At 37.3% G+C, this 17,438-nt stretch overlaps 1 protein-coding gene across 1 annotated transcript; it reads right to left on the reverse strand.

Moving 5' to 3' along the window:
* Positions 1 to 664: 664 nt before the first annotated feature.
* LOC144450007 (CUB and sushi domain-containing protein 3-like) lies at positions 665 to 16,954 on the reverse strand. Its single transcript, XM_078140574.1, has 7 exons — positions 16,806 to 16,954; positions 5,721 to 5,891; positions 4,865 to 5,035; positions 2,832 to 2,898; positions 2,502 to 2,551; positions 1,550 to 1,720; positions 665 to 867 (listed from the first exon to the last, which is right to left on the reverse strand). Exons 1-7 carry the CDS (start codon positions 16,879 to 16,881, stop codon positions 665 to 667), a joined length of 909 nt encoding a protein of 302 aa, XP_077996700.1. The 5' UTR covers positions 16,882 to 16,954.
* Between the last annotated feature and the right edge of the window lie 484 nt (positions 16,955 to 17,438).

Below are 17,438 nucleotides of genomic sequence, written 5' to 3' on the forward strand. Positions count from 1 at the left end.
TTTATTACTGTAACACATTTCGGCAGGTTTATTACACATTTTTTCTGAAATTTATTACAAATATCGTCAATTTTTATAAATATATTGCATATTTTTCAATCATACTAGCATATTAATTTCCTCAACTAATTCTATAAGGCGTATGATATATGTCCAACATTCCTCATAAGTCTGATGACGTATTGCTACAATGAACGAGCCAAGTGTAACAAAAAAAATTGTCGCTCTACGTCACGACAACGGGCGTCTATGTCACAGCAATGTGTGTCTACGTCACTGGTTCTGCTGTGTTCAAAATCACCATTATTTCCCCGGATATTTCTTTGATATACCTGGTACTGGTATAATTATGTTATTCTTCACTATATAAATATGTTTATACCTATATACTACATATCTGTTTGTTACTTTTCATATCTTTGCATGAAGAGAATTTAACTGACTGAGACATGTTGGGTTTTCATCACTCCAGTGTCCATCCATACATGTTATAATTGTTACTGAGATTTGACAAATGTATTTAAATAATGTTTAATGAGTTCATAGGAAGAAAGGCAAGATTTAACAATAGCTTATAATCCTCATACTCTCATGGGTATAGCTGTATTAGTTATGAGCATATATTTACATATACACTACAAATCTGATTGTTTGCCAATATTTTTCAAATATTTCCAAGATGACAATTGAACTGACCGTAACATGTTGGGTTTTCATCACTCCATGTTCCATCCATACATGTCCTAGTTGTTACACCAACAAGAGTATAATTAGTATTGCATGAAAATGTAACATTTGTTCCGTGTTCGAAAGTTGGTGAATCATCTTGCTCACCATTCGTTGGTGTACCAGGATCCATACAGTCAGCTGTAATATAAACAATAGTTTTTGGTAGACGTATTATTATTATAACAATTAAGTAATATCATAAAAAAAAATCAACTTCGAATTTAAATATAATTTATACGAATAATAAACCAGACATTCCATCTATGTATAGATATTGGACAAATATATTAAACATTTCATGGGTTCATAGTAAGATTTAGTAATAAACATCCATAATCCTGAAAAAAAAACTTTTATTTTTATTACACTCATGAGCATAGCTGTAGTATATATGCATTTATACCATGCACGAGCCAAGTTTAACAAAAATAAATACACTCTGGTCGTTCTGTAACAGGACAACGAGTCTCTATGTCACAACACTGTGTGTCTACATTCCTAGTTCTGCTGTTTTTTGAAATGTGAATCAAAACGTTCAAAATTACCATTAGTTTCCTTGATTTTTCTTTCATGTTACTGGCACTGGTATAATTATGTTATTTTCCAATATTTTGTCTTCATTCAGCCAGACAATACTCGTGACCTGAGGGTTTTCGCGACGAGTCTAGCATCTCATAGGGACAAAGGCATTTTAGTTGACTGAACGGAGAGAAATATTGGGAAATAACATCTAAAAATAAATATATTCATATGTATATCCTAAACATGTTTTTGTTAGCCAATATTTTTCAAATGTTTGCATGGAGAGAATTAAACTTACCGTGACATGTTGGGTTTTCATCACTCCAAGTTCCATCCATACATGTCCTAGTTGTTACACCAACAAGAGTAAAATTGGTGTTACATGAAAAGGTGGCATTTGTTCCGTTTTTGAAAGTTGGTGAACCATCTTGCTGACCATTCAGTGGTGTACCAGGATCCGTACAGTCGACTGTAAAATGATCAATGTCGATTCAATTGCTAACATAAAATACTGGTAACAGTAATGTATTATTAACAAGTAAGACTATGCTACCGACCTACAAACTAGTGTACAATATCTGAAGCACACACGTTGAATTAAAACATGGATGGAATCAAAATATACCTAATATTTTTTTACAAGATCGTATGTTATTTATATTTATATCAATGTAATAATGTATTTGCATAGCGTGGTTGTCTACAGGGCCTGCCTGCAAAGATGTGATGAAATAAAATGACTGAAAGTATACTATGGCACTAACAAACACACACCAAAACGTTACTAGTTGTAATTTAGAATAAGAAATAAAACAAAGCGAAAACAGAAATGTTATAATAAAATGATAAAGGAGATAAAAGGATCAATTCGGGATGTGACAAAGATATGAATAACACTCAATTGCAAATCTTAATGGATATTTTCGAACAAGTGCCACGTGGCGTAAGTGGTACATTTCTGAATGGCAGATCTAGTCGAAAATGAATAGCAATCACAACATTACCAACGCGAATATCTTAATTACTTCCCTGGCAAGACAAACCAGAAATTGTAGGAAATATGACAGGTTCGGTTTTTATCATGATTTAAGGATAGTCAGACATTAAAAACCTAACTTCTAAGAAAAATGATGTTAAATGCGATATCTTTCAGTATCATATACACTACATATACTTGTGCTGGATCATTTTTTTACGTCATGATCACATTGTTACTGACAGGATACAATACAATTTACAAATATTATTACCTGGCAGGCATATCCTCTGCGTACACGCCCATAAACCATTTGAGCAAGTGCTAGTGAGAGAAAGACAAACTAAATGAATATTCAGAACATAAATAGTTAAATACAAAATTACCACAAACAATACGATATGATTTTGGAATTTATTTATGCTCATTTAGCATAGTGGAATCTGTAGAGTCACTATACATTGTAAATTAAATTGTGATCACAGACAATTCAAATATTTGGCAAGGACCGCTCACAATTGAGTCGAGTCGAGTTTTACTATGACGTGCACGTGAGAGGTCAACGGTTAAAATCAGAAAAAAAACTTCTGCCTTCGAGACTTACCATGTGTTACAGGCTTCCTGTCTTGTGCTGCCTTGGGTGTATAGTTGTCCTTCGTGTTCGCAATTCACTGTAACATGATATCAAATACAATGTAACTAATGTTATAGAATACATTATATACTGTTTATCCTCTCAGAATTGTACGAGTGGTCGTGCTTCGATACAAATAAAACTAGTCTTCTGCGCTCGAAGACATAAGGGGCAGGGCATTTCTAACTGAGTGCGTGTGTGTGTGAGCTGGTGTTTTGGAGTTCAACATGGGTTTTCTCAAACTGACCCCCCCCCCCCTCAGCTCCGATGACCAAAGCCAAAGTGACCCCCTCAGTTGAGACCACAGTTTCCAAAAAGCCCCCACCCACACACACACACACACACACACACACACAGATACACTCCCCTAAATATTTTTAACATACCATGTTTATACTATAACACCTTATGAATATAATTGAATGTTGCTATTTATTAAGAGTATACATTACTTTTGGTATTTTTGTTTTCTTGTATGTTTAAAGCTAGTCCCCCGGCCGTAAAAACTGATCGCTCTCTAACATTAAGTGAAGTGAATTTATCCCAAACCACTACTGGAGAAAATTAAAACAAACTCTGGTTTGTCCAAGACGTTGGATATATGAGCCTAGTATTGTACAGTCAGTCTGACTAAACACACTGTCTCTGATAACATGAATATTTACAGTCAGTCTGACTAAACACCCTGTCTCTGATAACATGAATATTTACAGTCAGTCTGACTAAACACCCTGTCTCTGATAACATGAATATTTACAGTCAGTCTGACTAAACACCCTGTCTCTGATAACATGAATATTTATAGTCAGTCTGACTAAACACCCTGTCTCTGATAACATGAATATTTACAGTCAGTCTGACTAAACACCCTGTCTCTGATAACATGAATATTTACAGTCAGTCAGACTAAACACCGTCTCTGATAACATGAATATTTACAGTCAGTCAGACTAAACACCGTCTCTGATAACATTAATATTTAATAACCTAATAAACAACTAGCCATTACCATATACCGAAATACTAACTGTTTGAAATTCTTATTCAATAAATATTGCATGTCACGTGGTACATATGCATATGTGGAAAATACAGATCGAGGAAGGTATACAACCGACATTTGTAATAAACCGATATTTGTAATAAATTGCCGAAATTTGTAAAAAACTGACGACATTTGTAATAAATTCTGTGAACGTCAATTGTAATAAAAATTGGTCAAATGTTAAATTCGTCAAATAATGAGTAACTCTATTTCTCTGAATGCCAGGGAGAAACCTCCTTAACTTTTCTTTTATTACTGTAACACATTTCGGCAGGTTTATTACACATTTTTTTCAGAAATTTATTACAAATATCGTCAATTTTTACAAATATATTGCACATTTTTCAATCATACTAGCATATTAATTTCCTCAACTAATTCTCTAGGGCGTATGATATATGTCCAGAATGCCTCATAAGTCTGATGATGTATTGCTACAATGCACGAGCCAAGTGTAGCAAAAAATACGGAATATATACTCTGGTCGCTCTACGTCACGACAACGGGCGTCTATGTCACAGCAATGTGTGTCTACGTCACTGGTTCTGCTGTATTCAAAATCACCATTATTTCCCCGGATATTTCTTTGATATACCTGGTACTGGTATAATTATGTTATTCTTCACTATATAAATATATTTATACGTATATACTACATATCTGTCATACTTTTCAAATGTTTGCATGAAGAGGATTTAACTGATTGAGACATGTTGGGTTCTCATCACTCCAGTGTACATCCATACATGTTATAATTGTTACAGAGATTTGACAAATGTATTTAAATAATGTTTAATGAGTTCATAGGAAGAAAGGCAAGATTTAACAATAGCTTATAATCATCATACTCTCATGGGTATAGCTGTATTAGTTATGCCCATATATTTTACATATACACTACAAATCTGATTGTTTGCCAATATTTTTCAAATATTTCCAAGATGACAATTGAACTGACCGTAACATGTTGGGTTTTCATCACTCCAATTTCCATCCATACATGTCCTAGTTGTTACACCAACAAGAGTATAATTAGTATTGCATGAAAAGGTAACATTTGTTCCGTGTTCGAAAGTTGGTGAATCATCTTGCTCACCATTCGTTGGTGTGCCAGGATCCATACAGTCAGCTGTAAAATAAACGATAGTTTTTGGTAGACGTATTATTATTATAACAATTAAGTAATATCATAGAAAAAAGAAAAAACAACTCCATATTTAAATATAATTTATACCAATAATAAACCAGACATTCCATCTATGTATACATATTGGACAAATATATTAAACATTTTATGGGTTCATAGCAAGATTTAGTAATAAACATCCATAATCCTGAAAAAAAAACTTTATTGTTATTACACTCATGAGCATAGCTGTAGTATATATGCATTTATACCATGCACAAGCCAAGTTTATCAAAAGTAGTATACCCTGGTCGTTCTGCATCAGGACAACGAGCGTCTATGTCACAACAATGCGTGTCTACGTTCCTGGTTCTGTTGTGTTTTGAAATGTGAATCAAAACGTTCAAAACTACCATTAGTTTCCTTGATTTTTCTTTCATGTTACTGGCACTGGTATAATTATGTTATTTTCCGATATTTTGTCTTCATTCAGCCGGACAATACTCGTGACCTGAGGGCTGTCACGACGAGTCTAGCATCTCATAGGGACAAAGGCATCTTAGTTGACTGAACGAAGAGAAATATTGGGAAATAACATCTAAAAATAACTATATTCATAGGTATATTCTAAACATGTTTTTGTTAGCCAATATTTTTCAAATCTTTGCATGGAGAGAATTAAACTTACCGTGACATGTTGGGTTTTCATCACTCCAAATTCCATCCATACATGTCCTAGTTGTTACACCAACAAGAGTAAAATTAGTATTGCATGAAAAGGTAACATTTGTTCCGTGTTTGAAAGTTGGTGAACCATCTTGCTGACCATTCAGTGGTGTACCAGGATCCGTACAGTCAACTGTAAAATGATCAATGTCGATTCAATTGTTAACATAAAATGCTGGTAACAGTAATGTATTATTAACAAGTAAGACTATACTACCGACCTATATATGAAGCACACACGTTGAATTAAAACATGGATGGAAACAAAATATACCTAATATTTTTTACAAATTCGTATGTTATTTATATTAATATCAATGTAATAATTTATTTGCATAGCGTGGTTGTCTAGCATCCCATAGGGACAAAGGCATTTTAGTTGACTGACATTTTAGTTGTACACAGTGATCAGGTGTATTTAATATATTGCTTTATTTTCTATGATATCTCTATCTTGCAAACTGAGATCAAATTACTCAGATAAGGATAATGTACTCTTACATTCAACTACGAAATAGAACGAAAAGCAATCATCTACCCCTCTCCCTCACCGCCACGCCTACCTCCCCCCCCACACACACATACATACATACATACATACATACATACATACATACATACATACACACACACATACATACATACATACATACATACATACATACATACATACATACATACATACATACATGCACACACACACACATACATACATACATACATACATACATACATACATGCATACATACATGCATACATACATAAATACATACATACATACATACATACATACATACATACATACATACATACATACATTATACATTCATACATTCATACATACATACATACATACATACATACATACATACATACACACACACACACACACACACACATACACACACATGCGCATGATATAATTGGATAGAATACCATGGATATGCCAGTTTCATGTACCCACAACAACGTCTTATTTCTCTAGCCGTGTATTTTCGTTTCCCTGGGCAGTGTATTTGGAGTTAAGTCTGTACATATAATACATTAACTGTATGGTTACTTGATACAGTAGAGAACATTTGTTAGGGATATGCTATTTGTTTAAAGAAAGTTTGACTACGTTAGTTTTCCCATTACAAAACGTTTTAATCAAATCAGAAATCGAACAGTGTAACATGGACAACAGAGATGACTATTATAACATATAAATATTCATAGTACAGTGTACAGACGTTCTATGCAATGCTACACATTGAATACACTAATTCTTTGACCTACAATTGAACCCGGAAGGAGTAACCACTACCCTAGTAGTTCTAATTTTTAGCACTGTATAATTCCCGATTTTTGGGCAATCAAAGTGTTCATTAATTGTAGATTTGCAGATATTAACACATTTTCTTCACAATTATTGTTTAGTAGATTCCAATAAAATAATCCCTTCTGAGTATTGTATTTATATATAACCAGTGTACTGAATGACAAAACTAAATACTAGTCTTAGAATGGTTTTAAATTGTTTGATTTCCTCGCAAGGAATGCACACTTATTTCTTCCAAAAACATGGAATAAAAATTCCTCATAATTTCTCTTTATGTGTCCCCATTGGAGTTGGAGTGAGCAGTTTTATCCACACGCAAAGGTGTATTGACAGAGACAAAAGCCAGCTACGCATGTTTCCTTAAATGGTTACACCTATGTATCCCTTTTCAAAACTTGCCATGCAGGTCATGCTTGTCAATCGATGCATTTTGATGCAAATGTACTGAGACATGGGATGTATTGTAAAAACGCTCAGTCAGCAATATTGAATAGCTTTATCGTTTACATGAATCACAGCATGGCAGACTCGTGTACTATTAGAGAGCCTCCAGTAACTACGTGGGAGGGTAGTACTGTGACAAATCGAATTAGGAGTTCAACATTTTACCTTGATTCTTTGTATTATCTAACTCTGCATTATTTTTAGGGGAAACCCACTGCTGCCACCTGATTCAAAATCCCAGCTATGCAGGGAATAATTAATACTTTGTGGTGATGAGAAACTCAAAACTAAACTGGAAATCAGTGTAGTAGGATATTACATTTCCAGTCGGGAATTCAACATCGCCTCACCAGAATTGAAAGGTACATTGTACAGGTCGTTTTTGGACCTGTGTATGCCCGTTATACCAACACAAACACAACACTCGATATTATATATGCTTTCCTAAAGCTATACAACTTGACTTCAATGCACATAAAATGTATAATTAAATTCACAGGTAACTGGAATATGATATAATGTATTTGTTGGCCCATGATAACAGGACACTAACAAATAAAGAAAAATGCAGTGGGTGGGAAAGTATTGTTTTAATGAATAGAAAGGAGAGAGTTTTGGAAGAACATTTCATTGAGTTTGAATCGCTCCACAAACAGGATCTAAATATTAGGTTTTCAGTGAATGCTGCAATGCTCATAAGTTAATCTATATGTGAAATTAAAAATTTAGTGACCCACAAGCAGGGACACACTAAACACAGTACACAATGCTGGGCTCTGTAGATATTGTATGGACAAGTCATTTGACCTAAAATCGAACCCGGAAGACATAACTCGATGCATACAATAAGCACCGTCTCCACTCCTTCCACAGTCGAACTTTAAGACGATTGCAGCTTGTAGAATGTTTAACTGTTGTATTTGTTACTTCATTAAATATATCCCAATGTTACTGTTGTTTTCGTTACTTAATATTTTTATTAACTTCGTTGTGAAAATCTAGCAGTACCATTGTTACACAATTTGGGGTATCGATCAACGTGATTAAACTGTATAGCAGGGTGATTAGTTTGATTGGCATATTAAGTAAAATAGTACTGTCCGTCAAAGGCATGCATATATATAGTATATTCGCGATTTCAGTATCACTGTCCGTGTTTGATCTGGAGCCAGTAAACACACAAGTGAATTTTTGGTACAGACAAAGCCAGCTACGCATGGATTCCTTACACCCAAGCTTTCTTTTCACATCTTGGCATACCTGACACGGTTGACTATACATGTATTGTGCTGTAGTCAAATACTTTATGAGTAAAATGACACCAAGTCAGGTGTATTGAATAGCTATATTGTCAACATGTTGAAGATAGAATGTAGACATGTGTGTTTTTTCGTGTAAGAACTGAGAAGGGAAGAAAGAGTATGGGTATCCCCTTTGGGGGAAATGAAAACCATTCAGAATTTCACATTCTTACTTGTGGCTGTCTAGTACATACTTGTCTGCTCAGTACACCGACAAACAGATAGACGAGCATGCGTGTATACACACTTACATGCAACACACAAATTGTAGTCAGAGTTGTTGGTGGTGGCATGGTGATGATGTTGTGATTGTGATGACGACGACGACGACGACGACGACGATGATGATGATGTTGATGGTGGTGGTGGTGGTTATGGATAAATGGTGGTGGTATGGATCAGTGGTGGTGGTGGTGGTGAAACTGGTGGTATTGATGGTGGTGGTGGTATTGGTACAGATCATTGGCGATGGTGGTGGTGGTGGTGGTGGCACGGATTAGTCGTGGTAGTGGTATGGATGAGTGGCAGGGGTGGTGATGGTGATGGTGGTGGTGATAATGATGGTACAGATCAGTGGTGGTGGTGGTGGTGGTGGTGGTGGTGGTGGTACGGATTAGTCGTGGTAGTGGTATGGGTGAGTGGCAGGGGTGATGGTGGTGGTGATAATGATGGTACAGATCAGTGGTGGTGGTGGTGGTGGTGGTGGTGGTGGTGGTGGTTCTTAGTTCCGTCAACAAATGTACGAAGAAATCGTTTATCAGTTCACATTACCTGTGTTTCAGTCTAAACACAACGTCGTAATTTGTGACGTCATAAAATGGCTACTGGTTAGAAAATATCTTCAACGAGACAACCGTCACTGTGCTAGCCATTTGATACTTGGTAAACAGGCTATAAATCACATCCAACACAAAGCTATATGTTTAAAATGTAAGACAAATACCATTCCCTCTATTTGAAAACCGGCTACATCGTGATTTCAAAAGATTGACATACCGACCTACTTCCACTTACTGGTTCAAAAGAGCCTCCCTAGGTTAGCAAATATGTGCAAAGTATTTACTCATTGTTTTCATAAAAAAACTTCGAACAAATAATCAAAGATATATTGACTAGCTATATGACACGTGTTATTGTAGTACAGTTGTAGATACGTTTTCGTCTGTATTTAGTGTCCGTACTCAAGAATAACGGTCTCACTGCCTTTGGCTGACTATATTTTTTTTCAACTTAGGAGACAAGTGGTCTTATTTTTCAAACACAACCTACATCACTTTGTATATATTTTTGTCTTGAGCGACAACCTCTTCAGTTGTTATGGTCACTCAGATGATGATGGAAACACACCAGAGAAAATTGATTTGACGAACACAGCGCTATTTACAATGTGTAAAGAGTTGAGTCGTGCAATATACAAATACCACTTAGAGTAAACATTATGAATAATAGTATAAAATATACATTACGGTTACCATAGTGATATTTTAATGTTCATTGTCAGTATTTGATGTCCGTAGTATTAGAAAACTAAATTAAGTTAATTGGATGAAGTTCAAGGTCATGTTCTCAACCTTGGACACGGATCAATAAGTAGTTTTGAAATGTAATGTTATCCTAGTAGCAAATTAACACCCCCCCCCCCCATTCTATCCATCTCAGAGAAACACTTCATTAAGAGGTTGCCTTTCAGTGAATGCTGCAATGCCCATAAGTTAATCTATATATGAAATTAAAAATTTAGTGACCCACAAGCAGGGACACACTAAGCACAATACACAATGCTGGACTCTGTAGATATTGTATGGACAAGTCTTTTGACCTAAAATCGAACCCGGAAGACATAGCTCGATGCATACAATAAGCACCGTCTCCACTCCTTCCACAGTCGAACTTTAAGACGATTGCAGTTTGTAGAATGTTTCACAGTTGTATTTGTTACTTCATTGAATATATCCCAATGTTACTGTTGTCTTCAAGACTTAATATTTTTATTAACTTCTTTGTGAAAATCTAGCAGTACCATTGTTACACAATTTGGGGTATCTATCAACGTGGTGATAAGTTTGATTTGCATATTAAGTAAAATAGTACTGTTCATCAAAGCCATGCATATATATATAATATTCGCAATTTCAGTATCACTGCCCGTGTTTGAGCTGGAGCCAGTAAACACATGTAAGTGAATTATTGATAAAGACAAAGCCAGCTACGCATGGATTCCTTAAATGGTTACACCCAAGCTTTCTTTTCACATCTTGGCATACCTGACACGGTTGACTATACAATGTATTGTGTTGTAGTCAAATACTTTATGAGTAAAATGACACCAAGTCAGGTGTATTGAATAGCTATATTGTCAACATGTTGAAGATAGAATGTAGACATGTGTGTTTTTTCGTGTAAGCACTGGGAAGGGAAGAAAGTGTGGGTATCCACTTCGGGGGAAATGAAAATCATTCAGAAATTCACATTCTTGTGGCTGTCTAGTACATACTTGTCTGCTCAGTACGACAAACTGATAGACGAGCATGCGTGCATACACACTTATATGCAACACATAAATTGTAGTCAGAAGTGTTGGTGGTGGTATTGTGATGATGACAACGATGATGACGATGATGATGATGATGTTGATGCTGCTGTTGGTGGTGGGGGTGGCAGTGATGGTAGTGGTGGTTATGGATAAATGGTGGTGGTGGTGGTATTGGTACAGATCATTGGCGATGATGTTGGTAGTGGTATGGATGAGTGGCAGGGGTGGTGGTGGTGGTGGTGGTGGTGGTGGTGGTGGTGATAATGATGGTACAGATCAGTGGTGGTGGTGGTGGTGGTGGTGGTACTGGTGGTGATAGTAGTGTTGTTTTTGTTGTGTTTTTGGTGGTACAGATCAGTGGTGGTGGTGGTGGTGGTGGTGGTGGTGATGGTGGTGGTTCTTAGTTCCGTCAACAAATGTACGAAGAAATCGTTTATCAGTTCACATTACCTGTGTTTCAGTCTAAACACAACGTCGTAATTTGTGACGTCATAAAATGGCTACTGGTTAGAAAATATCTTCAACTAGACAACCGTCACTGTGCTAGCCATTTGATACCTGGTAAACAGGCTATAAATCATCACACCCAACACAATGCTACATGTTTAGAGTGTAAGTCAAATATTATTCCCTCTGTTTGAAAACCGGCTACATCGTGATTTCAAAAGATTGATATACCGACCTACTTCCACTGGCTGGTTCAAAAGAGCGTCCCTAGGTTAGCAAATATGTGCAAAGTATTTACTCATTATTTTCATTAAAAAAACTTCGAACAAATAATCAATGATATATTGGCTAGCTATATGACACGTGTTATTGTGGTACAGTTGTAGATACGTTTTCGTCTGTATTTAGTGTCCGTACTCGAGAATATGAACCGTCTCACGGCATTTGATTGACTATATTTTTTTCAACTTAGGAGACAAGTGGTCTTATTTTTTTCAAACACAACCTACATCACTTTGTATATAGTTTTGTCTTGAGCGACAACCTTTTCAATTGTTATTTTTACTCAGATGATGATTGAAACACACCAGAGAAACTTGATTTGACGAACACAGCGCTATTTACAATGTGTAAAGAGTTGAGTCGTGCAATATACAAATACCACTGGGAGTAACCATCATGAATAATAGTATAAAATATACACTACGGTTACCATAGTGATATTTTAATGTTCATTGTCAGTATTTGACGTCCGTAGTATTAGAAAACTAAATTAAGTTAATAGGATGAAGTTCAAGGTCGTGTTCTCAACCTTGGACACGGATCAATAAGTAGTTTTGAAATGTAATGTTATCCTAGTAGCAAATTAACACCCCCCCCCCCCCCCATTCTATCCATCTCAGAGAAACACTTCATTAAGAGGTTGCCTTTCAGTGAATGCTGCAATGCTCATAAGTTAATCTATATATGAAATTAAAAATTTAGTGACCCACAAGCAGGGACACACTAAACACAATACACAATGCTGGACTCTGTAGATATTGTATGGACAAGTCTTTTGACCTAAAATCGAACCCGGAAGACATAGCTCGATGCATACAATAAGCACCGTCTCCACTCCTTCCACAGTCGAACTTTAAGACGATTGCAGTTTGTAGAATGTTTCACAGTTGTATTTGTTACTTCATTGAATATATCCCAATGTTACTGTTGTCTTCAAGACTTAATATTTTTATTAACTTCTTTGTGAAAATCTAGCAGTACCATTGTTACACAATTTGGGGTATCTATCAACGTGGTGATAAGTTTGATTTGCATATTAAGTAAAATAGTACTGTTCATCAAAGCCATGCATATATATATAATATTCGCAATTTCAGTATCACTGCCCGTGTTTGAGCTGGAGCCAGTAAACACATGTAAGTGAATTATTGGTAAACACAAAGCCAGCTACGCATGGATTCCTTAAATGGTTACACCCAAGCTTTCTTTTCACATCTTGGCATACCTGACACGGTTGACTATACAATGTATTGTGTTGTAGTCAAATGATTTATGAGTAAAATGACACCTAGTCAGGTGTATTGAATAGCTATATTGTCAACATGTTGAAGATAGAATGTAGACATGTGTGTTTTTTCGTGTAAGCACTGAGAACGGAAGAAAGAGTGCGGGTATCCACGTCGGGGGAAAATGAAAATCATTCAGAAATTCACATTCTTAATTGTGGCTGTCTACGTACTTGTCTGCTCAGCATACCGACTAACAGATAGACGAGCATGCGTGTATACACACTTACACTTGATGCTGCTGGTGGTGGGGGTGGCAGTGATGGTAGTGGTGGTTGTGGATAAATGGTGGTGGTATGGATCAGTGGTGGTGGTGGTGGTGGTGGTGGTGGTACTGATGGTGGTGTTGTTGGTGGTGGTGGTATAGATCAGTGGAGGTGGTGGTGCTGGTGGTGGTGGTGCTGGTGGTGGTGGTGGTGTGATGGTGATGACGACGACGACGAAGACGATGATGATGATGTTGATGCTGCTGGTGGTGGGGGTGGCAGTGATGGTAGTGGTGGTTGTGGATAAATGGTGGTGGTATGGATCAGTGGTGGTGGTGGTACTGATGGTGGTGTTGTTGGTGGTGGTGGTATAGATCAGTGGAGGTGGTGGTGGTGGTGGTGGTGGTGGTGGTGGTGGTGATGGTACGGATTAGTCGTGGTAGTGGTATGGATGAGTGGCAGGGGTGGTTGTGGTGGTGGTGGTGGTGATAATGATGGTACAGATCAGTGATGGTGGTGGTGGTGGTGGTGGTGGTGGTGGTGGTGGTGGTGGTCGTCGTCGTCGTCATCATAGTACGGATCAGTGTTGGTAGTGGTGTTGGTGGTGGTACTGGTGGTGGTACTGGTGGTGATGGTAGTGTTGTTTTTGTTGTGTTGTTGGTGGTGGTGGTATAGATCAGTGGTGGTGGTGGTGATGGTGGTGGTGGTGGTGGTGGTGGTGGTGGTGGTTCTTAGTTCTGTCAACTAGTGTACGACGAAATCGTTTATCAGTTCGCATTACCTGTGTTCCAATCTATAAAAGCACGACGTCGTAATTTGTAACGTCATATAATGTCTACTGGTTAGAAAATATCTTCAACTAGACAACCGTCACTGTGCTAGCCATTTGATACCTGGTAAACAGGCTATAAATCATCACACCCAACACAATGCTACATGTTTAGAATGTAAGTCAAATATTATTCCCTCTGTTTGAAAACCGGCCTACATCGTGATTTCAAAAGACTGACATACCGACCTACTTCCACTTACTGGTTCAAAAGAGTGTCCCTAGGTTAGCAAATATGTGCAAAGTATTTACTCATTATTTTCATTAAAAAAACTTCGAACAAATAATCAATGATATATTGGCTGGCTATATGACACGTGTTATTGTGGTACAGTTGAAGATACGTTTTCGTCTGTATTTAGTGTCCGTACTCGAGAATATAAACGGTCTCACGGTCTCACGGCATTTGACTGACTATATTTTTTTTCAACTTAGGAGACAAGTGGTCTTATTTTTCAAACACAATCTACATCACTTTATATATAGTTTTGTCTTGACACTACACGAAAAGTCATATTTGACCATGTATTTCCACCGGGGTAAATCTTTAGCAGAGGATGTGTAAATGTGGTGAGTATGAGACGAAGTGACACATTTGACTTGATTCACCCCCCCCCCCCCCGTGATCTCTCCCCTGGGGGTTGTAGGCAGTCAAAAGTGTCACTTCGTCTCGTACTACCCCTTGACAGAGATGTAGTTAGGTGGGTCACATGTAGGGTTAAGGTTGGGTAAAGGTGGGTAAATTTGACTTTTCGTAGTGTGAGCGACAACCTCTTCAATTGTTATTTTTACTCAGATGATGATTGAAACACCAGAGAAATTTGATTTGACGAACACAACGCTATTTACACTGTGAAAACAGTTGAGTCGTACAATATACACATACCACTTAGAGTAAACATTATAAATAATAGTATAAAATATACATTACGGTTACCATAGTGATATTTTTAATGTTCATTGTCAGTATTTGATGTCCGTAGTATTAGAAAACTAAATTAAGTTAATTGGATGAAGTTCAAGGTCATGTTCTCAACCTTGGTCACGGATCAATATGTAGTTTTGAAATGCAATGTTATTCTAGCGAATTAAACCCCCCAAAGTTTATCCATCTCAGAGAACCACTTCATTAAGAGGTGGCCTTGTTAGTAATCACACCCACATAAATAAAAAACAAACACGTCAGCATTGTGATTCCATCTAAGAAAAGCAAAAGTAAAAAGTGTGGGGAATTCGTACTATGCTGTGCCTGACAAGCTGGTATGTCTGGGAGCTAGATCTCGCGAACTCTAACCTCAGAATGCTCATACACTAAGTTTACCAAGTCTATAATATTATCAGTCTATACACTAACATCATATTAACAACCATTGGTTAATCTAGCATAGTCTAATTTAAAAACAACTTGGTAGGTACATAATCTCGCTGCCAGACTCGTGACTATCGTCCCCAATCTGTTTCTGTATGCCGAGCGGCGCAGCCGCGAGAAGATAGGGACTTGTCGGTACACATAAACAGATTAGGGACGATAGTCACGAGTCTGGCAGGGAGACTAGTAGGTACAGTACATCAATAAGCTAGGACGGTTTATCCATTGCTTGTCTATTGTCTCCTAAATGTTTGTGATTTATTCTGCTCTCGGAATGACCCAGTACAGGAAAGTGTAAAGACATGTACATATGTTCGCACGTATATTGTTCCGTCTACTCAATAATTTTGCAGTAATGTGTGGATAAACAATAAAATATTGGAAAGAACATAACGGAGTAATTGTAGTTTTATTAAAGTTTCGCATTATTTCTGTCCATACAATTATGCAGTGTTTTGAATTTTGATTGGCTTATCACGGGGCATTTCAAAAGTGTTGAACAAAAACCCAGCAACTCATGGGATCTAGAACACGAATCAACAGGTAGTAGCAAAATGCAATTGATGTTAGAAAGTATTTACTCTAGTGAATTAATATTCCCAAGTAGATCCCACTAAGGGTAATATGAAACTATTTAGACATACCGTAAGCTTGTTGGCAATTACACGCCGAACAAACATAATGCATTGCACGGTGAAATCCCACAACGCAGAGGCAGATGTCTCTATTTCCGGGAGCATGACCGCATAGAGACGGGCCCTTGCTAATACCATTATGTGTGTGAAAATGCACTACTTTCATGGCAAGAGTGGGAGTTTAACAACCAGGATTAGCCAAACTCTGTATACATAATGTCAATTTACCACGGGAAATGTATAACCCTTTTTAGTTGATATTTTAAAATTGATATTGTCTGATTTTCCTTCAACGTAACTGCAAGGCACGATGCATATCCTATAGTGTCAGTGACACTCGTGAAACGTTACTACACTAAAATCCATTACATAAAACTAACAAAAACTCGCCTACCTTGTCCATAAACCGAGTTACCGAGACAGAGGAGACAAAGTCCCACTATGTAGACGTCAATCAGTTTTATGTACATTCTGGATCGGTATCATTCAGGTCTCAGTAATGAAAGTTATGGTGATCAGTCGGACTCGTATACAGCAGCTCGTGCTACTGTGTAACTTGCCCAGAACTAACTTTTACCTCGTCATGCTATAACTTCTTATACTACAGTCCCATTCTTAGCTCTTTTCATATGTTAATATCGTGACGTGATGGGAATTCAACCGGAGGCTAAGGGCATCTAGGCACCTCTACACTAACGTTCCCTTGTCAGGCTCCAACTTCTTGTACAAAGCTCGCTTTCGTAGATATTTTCATAAGTTAATATTACTACTTGATGTTAGTTTAAAAGGCAATCACAGTATTCTACAGAATCGATGTATATCTAACCATTCAGGGTTGTCGGTGGCCGGGTGGTTTAACCACTTGCCTCTTACCACTGCGGTCGGGGTTTGAACCCCATTCAGGGTTGTCAGTGGCCGAGTGGTTAGACCACTTGTCTCTTACCACTGCGGTCGGGGTTTGAACCCCATTCAGGGTTGTCAGTGGCCGAGTGGTTAGACCACTTGCCTCTTACCACTGCGGTCGGGG

The sequence above is a fragment of the Glandiceps talaboti genome, chromosome 19 (assembly GCF_964340395.1).
Source record: "Glandiceps talaboti chromosome 19, keGlaTala1.1, whole genome shotgun sequence".
Lineage (NCBI taxonomy): Eukaryota > Metazoa > Hemichordata > Enteropneusta > Spengelidae > Glandiceps > Glandiceps talaboti.

Excerpts from the sequence above, each read along its gene's own strand:
- LOC144450007 (XM_078140574.1), bottom strand. The coding sequence starts at position 16,881 with ATGTACATAAAACTGATTGACGTCTACATAGTGGGACTTTGTCTCCTC. Across the intron at positions 5,892-16,805 it reads TAACTCGGTTTATGGACAAG|TTGACTGTACGGATCCTGGT; the intron begins GTAGGCGAGTTT and ends ATCATTTTACAG. Across the intron at positions 2,552-2,831 it reads CAGGAAGCCTGTAACACATG|CACTTGCTCAAATGGTTTAT; the intron begins GTAAGTCTCGAA and ends TTCTCTCACTAG.